This window comes from Photinus pyralis, unplaced genomic scaffold, assembly GCF_008802855.1.
Source record: "Photinus pyralis isolate 1611_PpyrPB1 unplaced genomic scaffold, Ppyr1.3 Ppyr1.4_LG1, whole genome shotgun sequence".
Taxonomy (NCBI): Eukaryota; Metazoa; Arthropoda; class Insecta; order Coleoptera; family Lampyridae; genus Photinus; species Photinus pyralis.
The window spans coordinates 57,623,984-57,647,375 of NW_022170249.1; the positions used below are offsets into that span (position 1 = coordinate 57,623,984).

Sequence of the window (23,392 nt, forward strand, 5' to 3'; positions counted from 1 at the left end):
ACCACGGCACGAAAGTTGTTTTCCGGGACTCAGGAAGTGGCCAGCCTCGGCTGCGCCTCGCCTGGCCATATCTTCCTTCGGCCGTGAAAACAACCACTTTCCCGCCTTGGTACACAAAGTAGGTACTATTCATCAAAGCAAACTCTTTGCATCGTTACACTACAAAAATTTTGCTCAGTTTGCCTCACTTGCAAACTCGGATTTCTTGCTCTTTCTTTGAGATATACAGATATATGTAACAAAAATTAATCTTACATTTCCAATTCGAGTGGCTTGTATGGTGTTTGGACGGACCCCATTTGGCACAGCACTACTCAGAATGTACCACTGTAATTGTAAAACGGCATAGGTTTCAAAGCCACTTGTCTAATATTTTGGATCATTTATTTTTTCTTTCATTACCGAGAATTCCTTTTGAGAAGGTTGCCTATTACAATTTTTAAATTAAATTAAAAGAATTTTCCCAGATATTAGAGTTTATTACAATAATTAGGGAGATCCGTATATTAAGGAATTTACGATAAAAAAGTACAGTTTCGAAATTTTGATTTAAAAAGTTCTGGTACTACACTAATTTACAAATTAATAAGGTAGGATAGGAATAATTTACGATTCTCCTAATTGTGTGTAATATTCTATAGCAGTAGTTGAAGGTTTTACAGCTCGTGAGCTTTAAATTTTATTTAAATTCCCCACAACATACAGAGATCTATTTTAATAGGCTATTAGGATATTGAAATTAAAACAATATAAAATTTAAGAAGCTGCTCGATGTCATAAAGCTATCAGATTATCTCCGGTAACCGAGTAACGTAGACGATGAAACTGCCATAAATATAACTTGTAGTTATTTACAGGCCAGCATAAAATATTTTACAGACCCTCTATAAATTATTGCCGCATTGTAAACGGCAGGTGACTGCCTGAACGCTGCTGGTGAAAGAGCTGTGCTGCACCGTGGGGGTCGATCCTTGTACAGAAAAATCCCTTAAAATTTTAAAATTTCTTTATTTACAACCCTTTCCAATTTCGAGTTCTCTTTTGTCTTGTTATCAATAGAAACACTGCCATTTGTCGACGATTGTGCGTACATACACATCAATTGTTTGCGCGTTACATTTTTCTCTTGAAAATTAAATACAATTTTTTACCATATCCAGTTTGCCTTTGAATTTGAAAGTTCCACCGAAGAAATGTAAACATGCAAGATTCTTACACAAAAGCGATCCAGTTTGGTCTTCAACAAAGGGATCTTGCATTCTATTCATTCCAGGCTCACCTGTATACCTGCATCAACATCCTGCCTGTGTACCGATAGAATAAGCAAACAACGGCTTTATCAGACCAAGGTTGCCAGTTCGACGTAACTATAACCTCGTTGCCACGAGTTACGCATTAAATTTACTTGCATTTTTTTTTGGTATTATGTACTTAAATCGATTATTTCAGTATGCGCAATTTTGTAAAGTCCCCTACGGAGTGCGAGCCCCGGAGCGACAGACATATATTTTTCATGGGAGTATCACACCTAATATAAGAGCGGTTACGGGCGATCCTCATAGAAATTGCAAAAATGAGCAACGTAAATGGTTACACAATACCTCAGCATGCACCGTTGCATCACAACGACCCATGATCAGTTCGATCACTTCTGCTCTGATTTACTTTAAGCGTTCTGAGTTGAATTTGCATTACAAAATAAACAACTGTTAGTCCGTTAGACTTCATATTTGATCACTTAATGCTGTTAGATTATTAAATTTTATGGCAGATTTCGGCAGTCTTTATATATTTAATTAGTGGCTTGGGTTGCCAAAATACTTTCGTTAGATTTCCTCGAGTTTGCTACAACGTGGATTATTATCTAAATTTAATTAAAGGAAAAAAAACCATTAAGGTTACATTGAAGATTAAATCGGTGGTGTTCGCTAGCAGGATGTGTTACGGCAACGGGTAGCTAAGGTAGTTGATTACGTGGAGGCAGCAAGATCCGCCTCTCTTCGACCACGTGCCTCTAGACCGCTTTTTATATCGTCTTTATCGTAATTATAGCAATTTTGTTCGTACATAAGCGTGTGTTATTTTATTATTAGGGCTTCCACAATTTTCGACCTGATGGCATTAAATTTATACAAGGACAGTACAAGCTGCAAGCACCCAATAGTTCCACTCCACCTTTTATATAACCCATACTTAAAACTTTTTTATATTAAATTAATCTACTTTTTAAAAGAACTACCTTATTTAAATTTCTTTCCTGAAACACACACACACACACATACATGAAAGTGTTAATAATAAATAAGGCAATTTGCACGCACGTCGATGATTCAATAAAATGTCTTTTATCAAACATTCATTCCATAAAACGTAAATGTTAATGTTGCTTAGGTACACTCACGTAACACTCAATGTAATTAATTTTAATATTTTCATTATTAATTCTCTCCAGGATGTTATACGAAACAATCGAATCAAACTCGATCAATCACGGTTATGCTTTCAAATAAATTTTTATATTGGCAACATTAATTTTATGCTTATTAATTCTTTATCAGCTTCAATTTTTTTAACAACTTTAATATTGCACAAAATACTCGTTGCATTATATCCGATATGAATTGCCACGAAACTCTCTTGAGTCACATATATTTATATCGCGTTTTGAGATGATTACCAAATATTGTTATCTAACTGAAGATTGTCGCTACATTTTAATGTACGCATAATTTATACGCTGCGTAATGATATGATTAATGGACCAATATATTACCATTTCAATATTAACATATTGATGTATCTAGTATCTTGTAGAGAATGTTAATGCACGCATTTATAATCTTTTTTTTTTTTCTATTTCAACAGTTCACGATCTATGTACCGGATTAATTGATTGATCAAGATTCACGAAGTGGCATTTTAAATTTATTAAGACGTTTTCTTTTTGTGAATAATATGAGGTCATTTACTTACATTCAACGATTTTATCCGGTTTTGTATATTATGGTTTTCCGGAAATGTTGATGATAATTTGTTTAATTATTATCAGCAATTTTTTACCTTAAGTAGTTTAAAAGAAAAGGCACATCACTGTCTTAATTTTAAAATAGCTATTACGCGTTACAAAACGTGGCGCACTGCGTTGGAATCAAAAGGTGTGACAATTTGGATCATTACAGTTTTTCCCTTCAGCAGTTTAACGAAAAACCCCACGTAACACACTGCAACTGTGCAACCAAAAATGTTCCATAACTTAGTAAATAAAATAAATAAATAATAAATAATAATAATAATTAATTAATAAATAATAAATAAATAGTAGTAGTCCAATCAATAAATTTTTTGGGCCTTCAGCCGCCTTAAGTTTACCAATGCATAAGAACATTGCAACAAAAAATCAAGTAGTGGAAATAGCCCATCAAGGACTAGTTGTACTACTGACTGACTGAGTGAGTGAGTTTTTCATTCTACTCAATTTTACAAGCGATTTTTTTGCAACTTCCCATAGAATTATAAGTAGCAGGGTTTCACCGAAACAAACATATTGAAATGTATTCATTTGCTATTTAAAAAAAAGGGTTTTCATAAACAAATACTGCTTCGAAAATAATTAGATTTGACGTTGATGGAAAATTTTACGTTGTTTTTAGGGCATTTTTGAAAAAAATACGCTATTATATTCGTTATGGCTGGCTGGCCGGCTGTCCGGGTGAGATCTCAGCAACTACAATAGCTAGAGACTTCAAATTTTCACTAAAAGCTTTCTGCTATAGTGTAGATGTGCAGGCTCTAGTCTATTTTGAGTTAGATTACTTGTGAGATCGATAATTTAAGAAAATAATTTCGATATGATTTTCGGAGGTGTTATAATTTTACCATTAGATAGCGCTACCAGTATAAAAACTTAATTATTTACTTTGTGATTTGTTTTACAAAATGAACACGTACCGTCAATTAAAATTAAATAAAATTACTCGTCAGATCGATAATTTTAAACTTCACTAATAAAATACTAACCTGTATTACCAAAAATGCGCTTTAATCGTGCGTATGCTGATTTACAACTTGTTTTTCTTTGTGCGAATGTAAAAACGGATGTGGCTCCACGTTGGGCGCCAAATACATGCTGTGGTGTGCAGTGGTATGTGTGCAATGGTATGTAGTCACTGTACCACTCAAAAAACCCTAGCCCAAATTACACAATTTAGTTTCTTTTTTCTTTTAAAATTTTCTCTGGGCACGACTGGGGTCTGACACAAACAAAGAAAAATCCGAACATTGACTTAAAACTCTTCTAAACTTGAAAGAGCCGAAATTCTCATGAAATCGCTAGTCAAATTTTGAATAAAATCCGAAATAACATTCGGATAAAAATAAATTAGAAAAGTCTAACGTTCAAAATAAAATTCATAAAAAGAAAACAAATATAAAGAATCCTGCAAGAAAAATTTAAAGCTAACAGTGCCTTTTGAATACAAAACAATCGATCGAAAATCAATTTTCAAAAATTACCCACAGTGCTATTAATAAAAATCCAATAAACCGCCCGATGCGATGTTCGGCGAATCACACACTTTAACGCGAATCTGACAAATTCTTCTAAAAAAACTCACTTTTAATATGCCCGAACTGGCTGGGAGACAAAAAACGCTTGAATTTGTGACCATTCGGATAATAAGACTTCTCTTGTATTACATCAATTTCCTCCCAGCTCCTTCCAGGTCGGGTACCGGTCATGGCAGAGTCGCTGGAAGAATGTGCAAATAATCTGAAGAATTTTAAGTTTTTGTGGAAATCGGTTCAATAAGTTACCTTAAAAAATGGCATTAGCTTCTTTCCCTTTATCGTCGTGTCGTGTATAATACAAGACTTTGTTTTATACAGAAGCCATATGAATCATTGTAAAGCTTCTGACAATTCTGAATTTAATTTAGACGTCCAAAATAGCAAGCTTAGGTTCTGCCGTGGTGGTCGTTTCCATAGAAACAGCATTGTCATATGTTCAGAACGTCATTTTATATCGTGCACCGCGTCCCATTTGAAGAATGTACAATCATCTGTTTCACTTTATCTACCCTTGTAGTTACAGTGATCGATCGCTTCATCGACTCTCACGGATCAAGAGCGACTTAGCCCACACATTCGAACCTATTCCATTAAAATGTCAATTGAACATCTACTATAAAATAAAAAGGTTTTTTCACTCTTCTAAAATACAAGTAGATGGTTGTGTAAAGTTGACTGGTAAAAGAAATATTGCACACTACGTTGCCAACATAGTTGAATGGTGGATGTATAATTAAAAAGTCCAAATCTTCGCCACAAATATTTGTGGCGAAGATTAGGAGTTTTTTATACTTTAATTGTAGACGCCACTTAGGAGAATGGATCACCTTAAATTTTAAATAAAGGATATATGATCAAATTTTTCAAATGGATTATTGGATACACGAAAGTTATCTATTCGGATAAAAAAATTTCTTGGGTTTCCGCAGACATCATATTAAGAAAACTTCCATCGTCGAATACAAATTTCTTTCAATTCAATTCAAATTTGACACATACAATGTATAAATTAATTACATGGTTTGTATTTCTTAATCATCGACAAAAGTAATGATAATCGGAAGCTGTCACTTAGGCAGCCAACCATACACTATCTAAAATGGCAACGTTGAAGAGTGAGTTTTCCGGCGTGGATCCGTTCGTGTGTATTGCCGTTCCTTCTTAACTGTTTATTGAATCCTTCAGACTCTTAATTTACATATCTGATGCAGTGTGCGACGAAAGTAGATTCCTTTTCACTTTGTCAATAATAAGAATTTTTTCGTTGTTTGTTTGGGGCATTTCTGTTTCTGTTTGTTTAAAAATATGCAGAGACGCTGAGTTGCTGTCGAGTCACCTTTGAAATTTTTGTTTACATCGTACCAAAGATCGTACTTAAATTGAACTTCCAAAGGCCACTCGACCGCAATTCATTTTTGATCGCCCCTTAGCATATCAAGGCGATGACGAAGATCGCCGAGCAGATACGACAATGCACGACGCCGTGCAGCCCAACCCGTACAGGTCCCGACCGAAAACTTAAACACAAACACATCAACGTTGCCAATTTAGATATAGTTGGTTGATTTCCTAAGTCGCAGTAAGCTTCCGATTATCATTACTTTTGTATTACGTATACCCACCGAATACATTGGTTGGGTAAAGGAGTTGTGATTGGTCCCTATTTGCTTTAAAATTGATAAACCAAACGTTTATAATGGGACAAACCTTGAATGTGAAATTGATAATGATAACAAGGCAGGTTGGTTCTTTGATATGAGACATTGTTGATTTTCAACACTGAACACCTTTGAGTGACAATTGAAACTTAGTTGCAGGATATATTGTTGAAACCGAGGTTGAAACTGTATTCGACTAGAGTTGAGAATACCGATCTTGTCAGCAGGTCAGCTTTTTACTATCTTATTTTAATTTAGTTCTCGTGTCAAACGTCCATCGATAATATTTTATCGCAGCTGGGAGCAAAAAACTAAGGTCCAAAACTCCTTTCTAGTCGCAATAGTTTGCATATTGCTTTAGTGTGAAGCATTTCTATCCTTTAAAAGGAGAGTACACAGTTCCTTCAAAGCCCATGTAAAACATTTGAATATATAATGAATACATGGAACATTTCCAGTGTTTTTGTGTTATGTTGCCATAGTTGAATTATATAATGCGTTACTGCAGTGCAATTCCTTTTTATTTATTAATGTTTTCATTTTTAACGTCCAACGTAGCGCAATTGTTCTTTGCGTTAGCGCCAATTAATTAATCGCTTGATCGTACTTAATACACACGTACAAAAACTGACACAGAGCGAAGCGAAACACTGAAGTGGAAGACTTGCAAATAGGGAAACACGAGACAATATGAACTGCAAGAGCAAGTGAACTGCATTATTTTAAATGCGCGTTAATTATAGTTGTTGAGTATTCTTCAAAAGATGCCGCTTTTTCTCAATTACCCTTGTGAAATTACATAACTTTTTAAGTGGTTGGTTGGATAATTAACTTTGAATAATTATATTTGGCACTAATTAGAATTTTTTTATTACAAATGATCGGCCAATAACAATTAAGTTATTTTGTTGCACTTATAGTGTTACATTTTGTAATTTAATTACACATGTCGTAATCCCGTAATTATTTAGGTAATAAATAAATTTTTTAATCTGTTTCCCTTCCATTTATAATTTGATTTATAACTTGTTCCTTTTATAATGACATTTTTTTAGTGAAATCATCATCAATATTCTAATTCAAAGTTGGAAAAGTTACGAAAAGTTAGTTTCTTGTATAATCTGCTCTCAATTTCCATTCTGTTTCGTTTTTGCTGGTTTTTTGTTTCGGGCGCTGCGGAACTGTATGATTTATTTCAACAAAGTGTTTTCTATTGTGAAAATTGATATTCTAATTTTTTCACTCTCGTGTTTTCATTTTATGTTAAAACGAGGAAACAAAAACGTATCCAGATACGCAAAAATTGATGAATACATGCAACGCAGTCCTTCTTACTGACACTTAAGCTCATATAAAAAGATTGGTGTTAGTCAGTTTCGGAATCTCGTTTATTACTTATTACACCAAAGATACTGTTGTTTTATAAATATATACATATTTTGAAAATTATGCACGGAGTTTTAAATTCCCAAAATCAACATTCGTTCATGTCTTGTGTGAAAAATATTCTTACGCGACTCGCTCGAATGCAATTCCTTGAGTTTACTTCTTTGTAGCGCATTTCCACAAAAATATAAAAAAATGCGCTATTGTGGTCACTTTGTCCGTCCGTCCGCTCGTTCTTTGAGACGCTACTAGTTCTTTATCTTAAGAGCTATACTGTTCTACTTTTGTCGCTATTTGGTTCGTTATGGTGTCGAGGCTTGCATCAAGGAAGGAATTTTTTCCGCGTTTATTGCTAAAAAAGTTATTGTAAAAAAACAAAAAAACCGTTTTTTACATGTTTCATACTTTTACACTTTTGCCGTTTATTAACGATCTATAATTTTGTATTGTTGTCTGTCGTCTGTCTGTTGGTCTGTCCGTCTGTTCCTATGTCTGTCTGTCTGTCCGTGTGAACGATAACTTTGTTTAGAAATGTCCGATCACTGTCACATCTCCGTTTGTTATGAACTGAATTGCATGAAATTCAATATGTGCATAGCTTCAGCCATATAATACGCAATACCAAAAGTTGAGTCGAATGGATTCAAAATTCACAGGTGCCCTTTTCGCATCTCGACCATTTATAAAGCGAATTGCAAACTTTTTTATTTATAAAAGTATTTAATTGAAATTTGATACATACGAACTTGAAATAAATGAAAATCTAACGCCAGTTTCAAAATTTGGTTTTGCGCATGCGCAGTGCCAACTTTTTTATTTATGAAAGCATTGAAATGAAATGCTTCTTATAAACTGAAATTGAAGTAGCACGTCAAAAATGGATTGCACATGTGCAACGCTATCTTTCATATTTGTGGCCGGATTTTTACGATTTTAACAGAAGTTGCATCTTACAAATGGGAAATCAATACAAGTAGAAATGCGCTTTTTGTAAGTCGTTTACGATTACTTTTTTGACTTGTTTATTTGTAGGTTAGGTTAGATAGGTGTACTTGACGAAAGCTTTGTTCGCCATTTTATCAAAAATGATACGTCGGGTAGATGTGTACCTGTTGACGAAAAAAGTTACAACACGTCAGTTTTATTATTTGTTTTATGATAGTAGCGAATCATAAAAATGTTAATTGGCCCGATAGAGCAACGACACTTTGTGAGAAAGGTCGTCCCTCCCCGATTTGGAACGTCATATTTTGCGGCCACACTTTTACGGAGTAAAATAATAAATATACCATCCCAGTATATGAACAAGGCCACATCATTCTTCTTCAAATTTTAAAATGAACATAAAACATTAGTTTCAACAGAGGCGCTGAAAATTGGTTGGGTTCCATAATTCAAACCCAAATTTTAAACTTCATACATATCAAATCGTAATGCTAAGTTAAAATATTACCGCAAAATTTACTTGATTTCAAAGCAACAAATTTCTAATATGTATAAAAAAAAAATAAAAACCAAAAAAAAACCTAAACAATCAACTCTAAAATAGTATATGCAAAACGACTGTGACACGGAAAAAGAAGAACTATATGAAAGTATTATTAATAAACAATTAGTAATATATTACTAAGCAAAATAAAGTAAAGTAGTTTTAGAAATTACAAATAATTATGATGTAAAATCCACCTTACAAGTTTTTTAAACATTCCAATTCTGCCACATCGTTGTATGTGGGCTGGTAAGGCGCCATTATGTTTAACTGTTAAGCTCTTTTTGTATTATGGTTGCACATTTAGTTATATCTCGATTAGAGTACAGTAAACCCGCATCATCTGCATAGATAGATACTTCGAATTGTATGGGATAATACATGCGTGGATACCCTATGCTCATCCCATCTCCCTCAAACTTCGAAAACTGCTGGAGGAGCTGCTAACAAACCAGAGAAATCAGAAATATTCAAAACTGCCCGATAATTACCAACCGATTCCTATAGGATACGAAACAATTGGAGGTTGGGGAAATCAATGCAAAAACCTAATCAAATTACTAGGAAAAAAATTTAAAAAAACTAAAGAACCAAAAATCATGGAATATCTAAAAGAAAGTATGAATATAGCCATCCAGAAAGTGAATGCAGATTCGATCATCCAGATGTTTCCAAGATCAAATTTACTTAATGAATTTCTTACACTTTTATAAATTTTTATTATAATTTAACTTAAATTTTGCAACATTCTTCCAATAAATCTATCTATTGTCTGATATTTATTTTATATTATTTTCGTTCTCAGATTACAAAATATGTTAGCAGATTTTAGCGTATAAAGTTAAATGCTTATTTGTATATGGATGCGAGCAACAAAATTTTGGTTTATAGAATGCCGTGGAATTTTAGGTGATGTCTATCTCTGATCAAGGTGCTACAGTGACGGACGACTTGCTCGGTAGTTTCATTTACCTCGCCGCACCTTGCACGTGAGCTCCTCCATAAGTCCAATGTTATGCAGGTAGTTGACCATCCAGTGCCTCGTGACGGCATCCGTTAATCTTCCTAATCTGGCTTCTATTTTGTTAAAAAGGTTCTGGACTGTCCGCGCCCGGTTGCTTGGTGCCACTGAGCCTGGAATTGACTGGTTACCCAGTCTTTAATCCTGGCCCTGACAACGGAGGGAGCAATTATTAGGGTAGGGTAGGCACGGGCCCAGCGAGAACTCACCACTGTCTTCGCGAGTGAGCTCATCCGCCCTTTCGTTGCCCCCTACTCCGCAGTGCGCTGGCATTCAGATCAAGCTTACCCTATCAGACTCATCTAATCTATATACCGGGTGGTGCACGGTAAGTAGGAACCCTGGTAGGAACATAGGGATCTAACATGGGAAATTAGTTTTATGCAATATCCTGCCCTCCTGTACATTTTACTCTCTGTACCTTACCTAGCTGCTTCCGCACGTTTGCCTTGCGCATGGCAGGCCGCCATACAAGTGCACCGTACAGTATTCTTGGCATTATCATTACAGTGTAAATCCAATATACTACTCGAGGATTCAAGCCCATGTACAGCTAAAAGCCCTTTCTACATGCCCAAACATATGCAATGGTCTTTTTGTTTATTCGTCCCCTTTCTAGGTCTGGCGGGAGTCTATGATGACTTCCAAACACATGTTCGATACGCCCATCTCTCTCTTTTAAGGGTAACTCTGAATGAAAATTACTCACTCGTTACGTACCGAAATGTCGAATTGTTTGGAAATGGAAATGTTCAGGAAAGTTTGGAAAAATTTAATAGTTGTTTATTACACAAGACTATACAGGGGTGTTAACAAATCGAGCGAATGAATATAATTCATTATAAAGTTTTGAAAATTCTCAATCTAAATACACGTCAAAAATAGCAAGAGGCCGTTGTTTCGATGGACACAATATTGTTTTCTGTTTTGAACTTTATTTTATTCCGTGCTTCGCGTCCCATTTTAATAAGAATGACCTATGCCATTAGAATGCATAATCATTTGTTTCGCTTTATCTACCTTGTCGTTGAGTGGTCACTTTATCGCTTATCTACTCTTACTGTTAAAGAGAGACTTAGCTTACCATTTCAAAAGTAAATGTGAATTTAACATCTGGTATAAAATATTATTTCTTTACTTCACGCATTCGAAATAAGTTTACATTGACGTATTGACTCTTGAGATTACAACAAAAATGTAATGACGTTTTTATTTCTCAAGAGTTCTGCTATAGTACTTGTTTAGAAACACACACATCTATATTTTTGAAATATATGTATTTACCTACCTACAATCATTTGGAAACCTTATACGTGTGATGAAAGAACTTACGGGTGATTGCTTTTTTTCCATCTTGTGCAGGGATATTCCACAAGATTTTTTTTTACAATCGATAACGATAGAGCATTTCAATGCATAATTCAACTCTTAAGGCATTCCATTACATTACACAAGCAAGCAAGCAAACTGTCTCGAAAAAAATCAACAAAAATGAATACGAATGCTACATACAAAAAGTAACTACTGGAAAAAGTTTCAGATACAAGCAGTGTAAACAACAGATCGACAATCGTGCAAAATACAATCGTGAAAATCATGACTCCTGCATATCTCTGTGTTAGACTGAGAAGTTTTCAATCTTTTTGCTCGTACGAGCCACATAAGAATGGCAATGAATAGTGGCGCTTATTGTAATACCTATGAATTAAGTACCCATTTAAAAAATAGCCTTCTAAAAAAACTAATGTAACAGTTGCAATATATGTTACTTACAATACAACCAATAAGTGCTTACACCTACCACAGAATATGTACAAGAAATACATGAGGAAATCGAGTAGTCACTGGCGACATCTATCCGATCATTCGGTATTTTACCCGATATATGATTGCACTTTGTAGTTTTGTAGAGGTCTAATGTCTAATTCGAACTAAGTGTATTTTTTTGTTTTACGTGAATACATTTACAGAAGAAACGCCTGCAGTTTTCATAAAATGGATGGTCACGCGTCATAAGAGACATATATTATGAGAGCGTCACGCCTAATTTAATTTGATCTCATCTACCGGGGTGTTACAAGTTAAAAATCAATTCAACTAGTCAATTAGTCAATTGCTTCAATAAGAAAATTGACTTCCCCTCCAAATTAAATTAACCATAAAAGCTAGTATTTTTCTAATTTTAGTGACAGGTCGAATTCGGTTTAAAGAAGTAATAAAGAAACTACTATCAAATAATTAAAATTTGGAATATGTATACGATTCCTTATAAGATAATGAATGTTTAGATATGTATCGAGCGTGCGTAACATAATTTTGAAACTAATGAATATTTCGTATTGTTTCAGATAAGACAAGAAAAACCTTATTATATAGCAGATCCAGAAGTAGATTCATTGGTGAGTAATAGGTATTTTAAGCTTAAAATTAAGTTGTATGTTTAGTTCCTTAATGAATTCGCATGACCATCAAATAATTTGAATGAATTTTCATTGAACACGCAGGTGTGTGCGAGGGTGTTGGTTTTTCCTTTAGTCGCGCCATTAAACTGGCATTCGAAATTTGTTTTCGTGTTTTCAAATGTGCCCGCGGATCGGTGATAAGAAAAAAGGTTTCGCTCGCTTAGTATTTTTATTGTTAATAAAATTGCAGTATACAGAAGCATTTAAAAAATGTTTTAGTAATAAATCTCTACAAATTTCAAAGCATATTCCCCCTTTAATAGTCAACTCAAATTTCTACAATATCATTCCTTAATTTAATTACAAAAATAATACCAACCCTTCCTGTATTAAAAATAATTTGAGCTGCGGGTGTAATGAGAGTATGATGGTCTCTTCGGGAGGGAACTTCTAATAAATCAGCCCGCCACCGAAGCGGGACTCATGTGATCACTGTGCGTTTATTACATTATTGTTGCCAACGAAGAGGGTCTGAAATAAAATAAATTTTATCGTAATTCCTTGTAACAAAGTTATTTTGTAGGCTTTTCGCTTTTAAGTGACATCGGTAAGTGACACACAAGTTACCTGCAGAACGAAAAACGAGAGTAGGTAATAACGTAACAAACCAACATGACCAGCATAATTTTTTTCTTTAAGCTTCAATTAACGATTTTAAAGCTTGAAAAATCGAATGACACTTCGCGACGCGTTTTTCACTCGTAAAAAAGTGCATATAACACCACTTAGTTAATAACATTGCATTGTTCCAACATATTGTAACGCATTAACAAATAGCTATTTTATGTTAATCCTAATTATAGAATTATAATTCTTGTAAAATTGTTAATGAGCGGCTATCTACACATTGGATCTTAATACTTTGCCATTAACAATATAATTACCGATTCCTGCACAGTCATTACTTATCCTTTTTTTCTTTACTGCTTATTAAACATTATGGCAATTTTTTTAATTCTTTTAATGCTTGAATTGGATTCCAGTAAGTTAGTGTTAACACAGGGTCGGGCGCTTTTCAAATCTTAATAAATTTGAAACCTTTTATCAAGCCAAGGATTTCACATTGTGTACGTAAATCAATAGTTATGCAAAAAGTGCAGCCAGTCATTCCAATTTTATTATACTGCAGTTATTAATAATTACCTTGAAGTTTTCATCTTTACATTTCTTTTAACATCAATAATGGCTCATTAAGAATTATAATTGTCTATATGCTTCTTTTGTTTTAATTATTGGGTATTTGAAATTTAGATTTTAATCTTTTGTTTGTTGATTAAGATTTGCCGTTCTTTTGGTAAACAAGATACATAGGGAACAATGCGTTTTTTACCGCCGTGGTAGCTCGGTAAATTATCCCATTTGGATCGTTTAAAACGGAAATAGTGTTTATTTTGTTCATGGCAAAACTGCACCACGAATTGTTATAACGTGAGGTTAGTTCGGCGCTGTAAAACTCAAACCCCGCCGCATAAACGGCCAGCTAGCTCAGATTCTTAATTAAAAGAAGGGCTCGAGATGAGAATCTTCCACAGCGGTTTGTTCGTTTGGGCATATAACATAAGTTTTTGATCTTTGGTAGTCACTAGAAATGATTAGTTGAGCGCCACCCAATTTTGCACAAATTCTGACCTCTCCTGTATAGAAATTGGGAAAACACAAGAGAGCCAAATAATAAATTCACTACGAGCAATTCTGATTTATTAATCCTGGCAAAAACGGTGCAGGATCGGCAAATAAAAGGTATCTTCAATACGACAATAACAAATACTTTAAATGACAAAAATAATCCCCAAATAAATTCATGAACACTTCCCTAATAATTACGTTACCAGACCCCTACAACAATGATCGAGCAAAAATGTAGTTAAGATTTCAATGGATTCAAAGATTGAATTAAGTTAACCCGAATAACAACTCATATAGGCAACACTGGGTACAAGTAAATTAAAAATCTTACCTTGAATAACACATACGCTGTCTTCTCCGAAAAAGAGCTCTCCTTCGAAGTTCCAGTTCTGTAACACAAAAACAAACCCCAAGCTACAACGCTCGGAACGATTATATGAGCCAGAAGGGCCAAAACTAAAATAGCTTACTCGTAGCCGGCTCGTTTACCCATACGTTAAATACAGGTGCGTTGCTCTTGAAGAGAGCCACGACCTCAAACACTAGATGCGAACAAAATACAAAGCTCCAATCATAAATCGTCGGAAGGTTACACTAGATTAATGGTATTGAAGCAAATAACAAAAAGGTTGTGTAAAAGATCGTATCTTCCGAAAATTCCACAATCAGCTGGTCGCTCCCGGTATCGTTTAGGTGTTAGCGCTTATCTACTCGGTGGTACGCCGGATAGCTGCCGGCAATCAACAGGTGTTCGTACTCCGGAATATTCGCAAGATGCAAATTCATTTACATACAAGGATTCGTCACTACATGGATTGACCGGTACAAGAATTCATCTACTACATGGATTGACCGGTACAAGAATTCATCTACTACATGGACCCCCTAAAAGTAATGAAGATGTAACACTCCCTTAACGAGATTTTTAATAACATACCTGAAATCGTCAGGAGGGTAATGAAAAATACTTAAATCAATGAAATAGGGAAATTATCCAACCTCAAATTGTGAATCTGAAAGAATTTTAGATAACATAACGTAAAAGAAAATCAACGCCATTTCACTTACATGTAGGTAGGGCGATGAACTTCCACCAGATATAGCCTCGCAATGGAGAAAACGGCTTCTGAGTTACACTACTCGACAACGCCAATGAAAAGGTAAAATTGCCAGAGATTTCACATGAATGATGGCAAATATTACCCACTGGTTTAAGAAGAATTCACAATGCCACGCTCTACAACAAGTACAACCTCGTTGGCTTTAAAACGGAAATGAAGTGAAAAATTAACGCGATTCTGCGCGAGGAAAGAAACACGCGTACAAGTGACGCCATCTCACCTATATCCTACCTAACCTAGCAAGCGGTAATTTTGAAATTTGAATAAGAATAAACTAAACTGTTACATTGTGCTACTGTACTTTAATATTTACGACTTTTTTTGAGTTGACACATGCTAAGTAAAGTAAACAATTTTAGCTCCCGTTTTGTTGTGTTCGCTTCTAGTTGGTACTGGTGACAGACGCATCATTATACACAATGACGACAATTTGCAAAACTTTATTTAGTCACAAAAACTTTGGAAATCTACTAAATTTGTATTGAGATTTAGTAAACCAGTCACGAATTTTGAGTTTTCATTCTCTCAACTTTACTTATCAATTCTACGGTAGCTGCTATTTTGTTACTCGAAAATTGTTTTTTGCTGTCTATGCAGGGTTCCCACCGTTTCTATGTTGGTTTTCTTATATTATTAAATTGTTTCTAATTACGCCTGCTGGATTTCTCTCATGCCTTCATTAATTAAATTCGCTGGTAGAAGGGACTAAAACAAGTATTTTTTCACAATAAACGGAGATTTTGTTTGGTAGCTACGTCTGTCGAAGTCCTAACAATTTTCATTTCTTTATTAAATTTTTCTCAGCAGCCATATCACGTAGCATTACTTAGGTTTTCGTGATATAACGTTCTCGATTTTTAAACATTTTCGGAAAATTTTCTTTAAAAGGGATTCAACTTTATTTCCTAAATGAAATAAACTCACTGTACGAGTATAATGAATATCCTTAGGTGCTAAAAGAAAATTAATTGTATTTTAATAAACATCCTGTATAATAAAAATAAATCGAACTGGAATACGTTAATATATTAAGAGTCCATGCGCGCGTCTAAAACTTTACAAGTAGATGGTTAAATCGTATCCAGATAAGTATGCGCAGTTGTATATCGCTTAAACAAGAGCCAGTACTACGAGGCGATTACACTAAAACGTTCATAAATACCTTCAGTGTTTGTGCACCAGAAGTCCTCGATGCGTTCGGGTCGCTGTTTTCAATCAGAAGGGAAATTATTTGCCCCCAGCTGTACTTTGCACGGACCGCCTATAGACTTCTCGCTGACTGTTTCTTCTATGTGGAATTGAAATTAGGTTAGGCCCTAGCTGTTCAGCTTTCAGAATGACGAGCTCTCTCTAAATATACAACAAAACATACAGTTTCGTATTTTAAAAAAATTAAGTTGATGGTGGAAAAAAAATGGTACATCGGACTTAAAATCTAGTCATTCCAGCTTGTAGGGGAGAAAAAGTTGCAAATGGTCACAAAAACATAATAATAACCCGAGCGTAAACCGGCTCTAGAAAAGCGATAGAGCCGTGTGACTCAACGGAGTAGTTATCGTGTTCACATCATCGACTCCTCTAATGGTTTTGCGTAGCCGCTTAATAAAGAAATGAGAGAATTCCTTCACTTTTGAAGCAGCGTTAGATTTAGCGCCAAAATAAGTAACTGTGCCTCCATCTAACCGACGTGGTGTCTCTTACGGTTTCGGAGATCCCAACTCTCGCATTTAAGACACCCTGTACACAGCAAAACATTTAAAGGAGTTTCAGCTTTTTCTAGGAGTAGCTTTCATTCACGTTTGTTTTGTTTTTCATCTTGTGCAAAGTCAAGTACATGTTCTATTTTGGGGGAAACAACTTCGGGAAAATTGGAAAATATATATCTAAAACTTAGGTAAAGGCGTTAATTCTACACTCCAGTGCAATCGTTGCAAACAACAATTAAAAGAGAAAAATTATTTGAAAAATGTTTGTTTAGATTTGGTAGATTTAAAATTCTTTCTCATGAAGTTTTAAAAATTGAAAAATTTAATTGCGTGATTTATAATAGTTAAAATATTATTTATCGCTCACATATACAGCGATTATTATTTATTACTTCGGGGTTGAAATTGAAACCGAACTGCAATCGCAATTCGATTTGATTATATAGCAAACGCGAGTGTTCTCGAGTGCTTGCGAACGCCCCTGACTATTCTAGAATGTTCTCGAACAAACACGTCCTAATTGCCGGAAAGATTGCGTTACATCCATCTTCGTTCTTGATCGCCGATGACTAATCTTTTATGGCGCCTCCATGGCTATCGGGATTTCCGGAATATTCATCGAACTCCACAAAATATAATTTATTATACAAAGGCATTCCAAACGAGTACGAGTAAGATTGGTCACGGTGTAACTAGGCAGTTCGTGCATTGAACATGACTGTCTTAATTAGCTGTGTGCATCAGACGGATGGCTTTATTCAGAAAAATTCTGTGCAAATAGGTAAAATAAAAAGTGGCATACTATTTTTCCTTGCGGTATCATAAAATGTGCTACGAAAAATGACCTATAAATCGTAACTCCATTGTACTTATAGTTATTTGAAGATAAAAAACAACGTGTAGGTAAGAGGTATTTCATGTTCAGTGAAAACATGTCGATGTTCGCATTACCTATATTTGGTTGGCCCCGTTGACATGAAATCAATTTCCTAACCTGAAAAAAAGTCCATTAATTACGGTATTAAAAATTATACAAACATAAAATTCGATGGCACAGTCGCTTACGCGGAGGTAGTAGGCACACATTAATTATTTTTTTAATAATATTAAACTAAATTAAAAGTTAATAAATTTGGATAATACCGAATGGTTTCGGCTAATAACATAGCAAGAGGTATAGAAGGCAATGTACCCAACCTAATAATAATCCGGTAGCGAGTACTAGTCATCACCTACATTAATTTGGTCGATCGCTTGGCGTAAATTGAAACCCAGTTACAGAACTCCATCAAGATATTAATCTCCCGGCATATAATTAAAATATTTAATAGCACGTTACTTGTACTTAGCTCGCAAGTAATTAGCATATGATAATGTTACGCGGCTCAATGCCGCAATTAATACAACGTTTCAATTAATCGGAGGAGGCGGGCGAGGGGACGGTTTGCGATGTACTCTCTTAATTCAGCTACCCTTCTTGAATATTTATTAGAGACATTTACAATTCATATTTCTACTTTTGTTCGTTGGTGCTATCTGTGTAAATACAAATGAAAAAAAATTGGTACAACACGAAAAAAAATGAAACACTAGCTGACCATAAAATCGGGGTTAATTTGCAGGTATTGGAAATTCATAATACAATAGCAACGTCAATTCTGTGGTTCGTATTATTTTCTCTTATAGCGTTAACGCGATCGACACGGACAACCAACTACCACACGCAACAAATCTAATTTTTAATAGCTTGAACAGTCGTCAACTAGGGGTTATGGGTACATTTATTTGACCCTTGACCTGCCACGCTAACGTACGGGTGGTCCCGCGAATGCCGATATGTATAGCAAATAAGGTTTTGGCTTTTGTCACCTGAGCACCGTAATAGCTGTGAAATTGCGAAATGATGTAAATATCTTTTTATAGTAAACAACATAAGGCGAGAACTACTTAAAAAATATTACTTTTCATTATTTACACTTCAACTCTCGCCTCTTTTTGCTGTTGTTTTATACGAGGGTTGCCCTATAAAACGCGTAACTGAACACCGTCGCTTCACTAATTTATAGATGAATTCTTTTGAAATATAATTCCCGAAGCTAATGAAGAATGTGCCAAAAATAAAAATAATACGTGACGTTGATAACGTACATATTTCATTCCTTAAATAGCGTACGCTCACGTTACTACCTAAAAATATTTCTAATACACTTCGAGGCGGTATTTTGACTAATGAGATATGATTTTTCATATACGTACTATTTTTAACGAGCCCTCAAAATGAACAATAGACCAAAAATGATAATTGTTTGCCCGTGGTTATTATCTGAAAGGCACAGCCGTATACGATAAACAGACTTTTTCCCGAAAATTTGCATAAGTAATTAATTAATGTCTACATACGTGGTACTGTTTATACACCTAATTAAGGTTATATTACTGATTTAACGTTCAGATAAACTAAAACTAAATCCAAATTATAATTTAATTAATTTATATAAATTGTTTATGAGGTAGACAAATTTATTCCGACAAAAAATAAAAAGATTTATCGACGCCTAACTTCATAATATTCATTCATTTAACTAAGTTCCGATTTTATTGCGTTTACAAAATTTCGACCTGATCATTCTACCGTTAGCATCTATCCGAAAAGTTGTCTATATCGTGATTAACATACAAGAAAAATCTCTTAAGTGATCATGTCTCCGTAACTCTCGAATTTGTTGACCTTTAAGACTTTTAAAAATTAATTTTCTACTATGAATGACACGGCGGTAGGTTTCTACACTAAATGTCTATTTAGGCTATGCACGATATGTGTATTTATGTGCACGCCTTTAATGTTTATATCTACAACCAGAATGGGCTAAACCCATTTTTATGTAGTACGTGATGTTATTAACTTATTAGTGGCAGTTTGACGTTTCGTAAAGGTGGAAATGTTTATAAATGTCGTATATCGGGTTTGAGTTTGGATTGTAAACAAACGCTTTCAATGAAGGTTACATTTTTGTTTCATACTATACAACTGATATGTAGCTAGTGTGTATTGTGGAACCAGAAACATGTGCTACAGTTTGAATTACAGAGTATGATAAATTGAAAATAATGTTCTATAGGTATAGTATGAATGAAGTGTTGTAGTACACGCACAGAAATCAGTACAAATGAAAGGGTATCTTCCAATACAAACGAGCGACTGTTCCTTAAATTTGAAACATAAACACCCGATACCGTATTTCCGGAATAATAACGACTAAAATAAAAAGCCACGTGTTGCGCCTCAAGTCCGTCTGTCCGAAACTAGAACGAAAGAGGATGTTGTAGTTTTTTGCAATAAGTTATCTAGCGAGTGAGTGCATCGTGACTTTGGCTACGAATATTGATTGATAGCCACCTGTGGCGAAAATTAATTACACATTTCGTGTTACACAAAATTGACTACCGTTTTAAACTCACAACCAACCTTCTTATACGTGGGTGATTTCTTCCTCAAATTTTAACGAGTGGCCTCTTTCAATAAAAGCAAATTTAACCTGTAGTGCTTAGAAGAATTTACCTGTGTTAGGGTTGTACACAGAAAGCATAGATCACCTCAAATCGCCTTCTCTATGTTCTCGCCCATCGAGACATATATGTACAGTCTTTGACAAAAGTAATAATCGCCGAATAGGTAAATGCTACAACATACGCAACCAACATTTGAATATATTGTGCTTGGAAATGCGAACCAATAAATTCAGGTATCTCCACTTTCAAGAAAATTTTATCAATGACCGTACGTGTGTACAGATAATCCGCTCCTCAAATTCTATTCATTAATGTACCATTTTAAACGTAATTACAATGGCAGCAATAAAAATAAATGTGCACTATCGCCGTATTTTATTTTGCACTCCACGGTAGATACACAGCGGTACACAAACCGTAGTAGTAGTAGGTATAGACATGGTAGCAGCATTATGATCACTAGAAGACTGCTCCGAACGGCGATTTGATTTTTTGTGGGATGTCGATGCTACGCAGTCAGAATTTACAGTCCGTTAAATGAAATTGTATTTCAGGCTTATTCTTTTTTTTTTTATTAAAAATTTAATTGTGTAAAGCATTGAGCATTTATAGGAGTTATGATTGTCTAAATGTCCATAGTCTCCCAATTATTTGCGAACATCCAGCTAACATCCAAATCTCTGTCCTGTTCATTATTTGTTATTATTATTGATGTATAACCAATTGGTATTGTACACTTTGAACCATTTGATAAATGGTTTTTGTTATAGGGTGTTAATACCTACCAAAGAGAACTGGTTAGTAGTTAAATTTCCCCTCTTACCTGTGTCGATTACCTGTATTACACCGAATAATGTAAAATTTAGTGTCTAACTGAATCTGCCTCAGAGCAGTTGAATTGTAATAAACCTTAAGGTGCGTTTTCACGCTCATGCAATTTGCGCAAATTGACTTGTGCATGTCAATTTGTGCAAATTCAATGAACTCATGCATCCATTTTCACGGTTCAAGTTTGGTGCACAAATTTGTCTACAGTACAGTTCAGATTGTCATTGTAAACGATGGACTACGAAGAGGAATTAATAGCATTAGCTGGTGTTTGTTTAATTAAAAAGTTAAAAGTGTTAAAAGAAAAAAAAAAGAAGATCGCAGAAGATGTGTCGTTTACACGTTCATGCATTTGCTCCAACCACATGCACATTATCTGACCATCCTTGCACAAGTAAACAATTTTCGATTTTATGCACCAATTTACTTGCACAAATTGGCCCGCACAAGTCAATTCGCTCAAATTGCATGAGCGTGAAAACGCACCATTTCAGCAAAGTATTTTTATTCAGTTTAATAGGCACTCGATAAGTAACTAAATGATCAGCAATCGTTGATTATCGCAGATATCGAGTAATAAACTCTTATAAAACCAAGAAAATGTGATTCTTTGACCACAGCTTCAAAATATATTGGCGGTCTTCCTTTAAACCCTACACATTAAACACTATCTGTGTATACATACAGTGTGTTTATCTTAAATTGGAACATACGATTCTGCATGCAATGGTGTTCCCTATGTTCCATTGAAAAAAAACGCATTAACCTATAGGATATGTGCGGTTCACAACTATACACACGTATTAGGTAATGCGCGAGTCAGGAGACGGGACTGCAAGTAAATCGCGGACTTGTCTTGCAGTGTTGTGACCTTTGTATAAATTTATAATTTCAATTTTCATCTCTTTAGAGTTTAGACAGCATTTATGAAATTTATCTGCAGGACGGTAGATTTGAAGGTGACAGTTGTACAGGGTGAGTCAACGATTGCGCGGAGTAACTTAATGCCTTTTTCGATAGAGTGCTTTTGTATTATGATATAGTTGAATATTCTCCACATTTTAAAAATATTTGGAATTATACAGGGTGCGCCCACAAAGTAGGGCGCCAAAACGGTACATTTTTTTTTAAATAGAACCCCCTGTATTTGAATGCATTTTTGAATTCGAAATATCAGAGATAGGTATAGGCCATTATTATCAAAAGTTGAAGGTTTTTGGAAGCGCTAAAAGATGACAGAAAAATATACAGGGTGTTCCATTTAAAAAAGTGAGATTTTTTAATATGAAGTTTTGTAACTTTAGATCTACAAGAAAACACCCTGTAAGCTATTTTTTCAATGTTTCATAGTGACTTTTACTTAACCCAGGATAAAAGATATAAAACCTGGAATCAAAACTACTCCTATAGGTTGACGCGTTTTTTTTTATGGAACATTGGGAAATAAAAATCGTATGTTCCAGTTTAAGATAAACGCACTATACATTTCCTGAGGTCTTGTGTCGCCAATAAAAGCTGGAGCTATGAGAAGTACCCAAAAATGAAACATGCGAATCGCGGGTGAACCGGGTATCGACAAAGGGAAGGTGGTAGCCGCCGACAAGATCTTACTAATGGTAGAGCAAAACTTCAAACCTGAATTTCGGGTGAACGGGACGTCGAAGATGGGTACCGACAAAGGGAATATGGTAATCCCCGAACAGATCTTACTTCAAACTCGAATTGCGGTGAATGGGACGTCGGAAGCGCTCAAGTCAAGGACTTTGATATTTTCAGTTTCGCGTTTGTATCTTTTTAATTACTTTTACATTAAATTTTGTACAAATTGTGTCTATACATTTTTACTACAGGATCAATACTGTGGGAGATACAAGGGATCGAATATGATAAAGCTGAATATATGTTAAAAATCAACACGGACTGTAAGCAGAGAGATCAGCTGTTCATTACTTACCTTAGCGGCTCAACCATACTGCACAGCTGCCAGTATACTGTAAAAATGTAAGGAACAGTACAAAA

General features: G+C 34.9%; 1 protein-coding gene across 4 annotated transcripts in view; it reads left to right on the forward strand.

Annotated features, from left to right (window-relative positions):
• The window catches only part of LOC116160343 (homeobox protein homothorax), a 304,208-nt gene that overhangs the window by 23,039 nt on the left and 257,777 nt on the right, over positions 1-23,392 (forward strand). For all 4 annotated transcript variants that reach the window (XM_031473530.1, XM_031473531.1, XM_031473532.1 and 1 more), the window contains exon 4: positions 12,469-12,519. In XM_031473530.1, the coding sequence (XP_031329390.1) occupies positions 12,469-12,519 (51 nt within the window). The remainder of the gene's footprint in view (positions 1-12,468; positions 12,520-23,392) is intronic.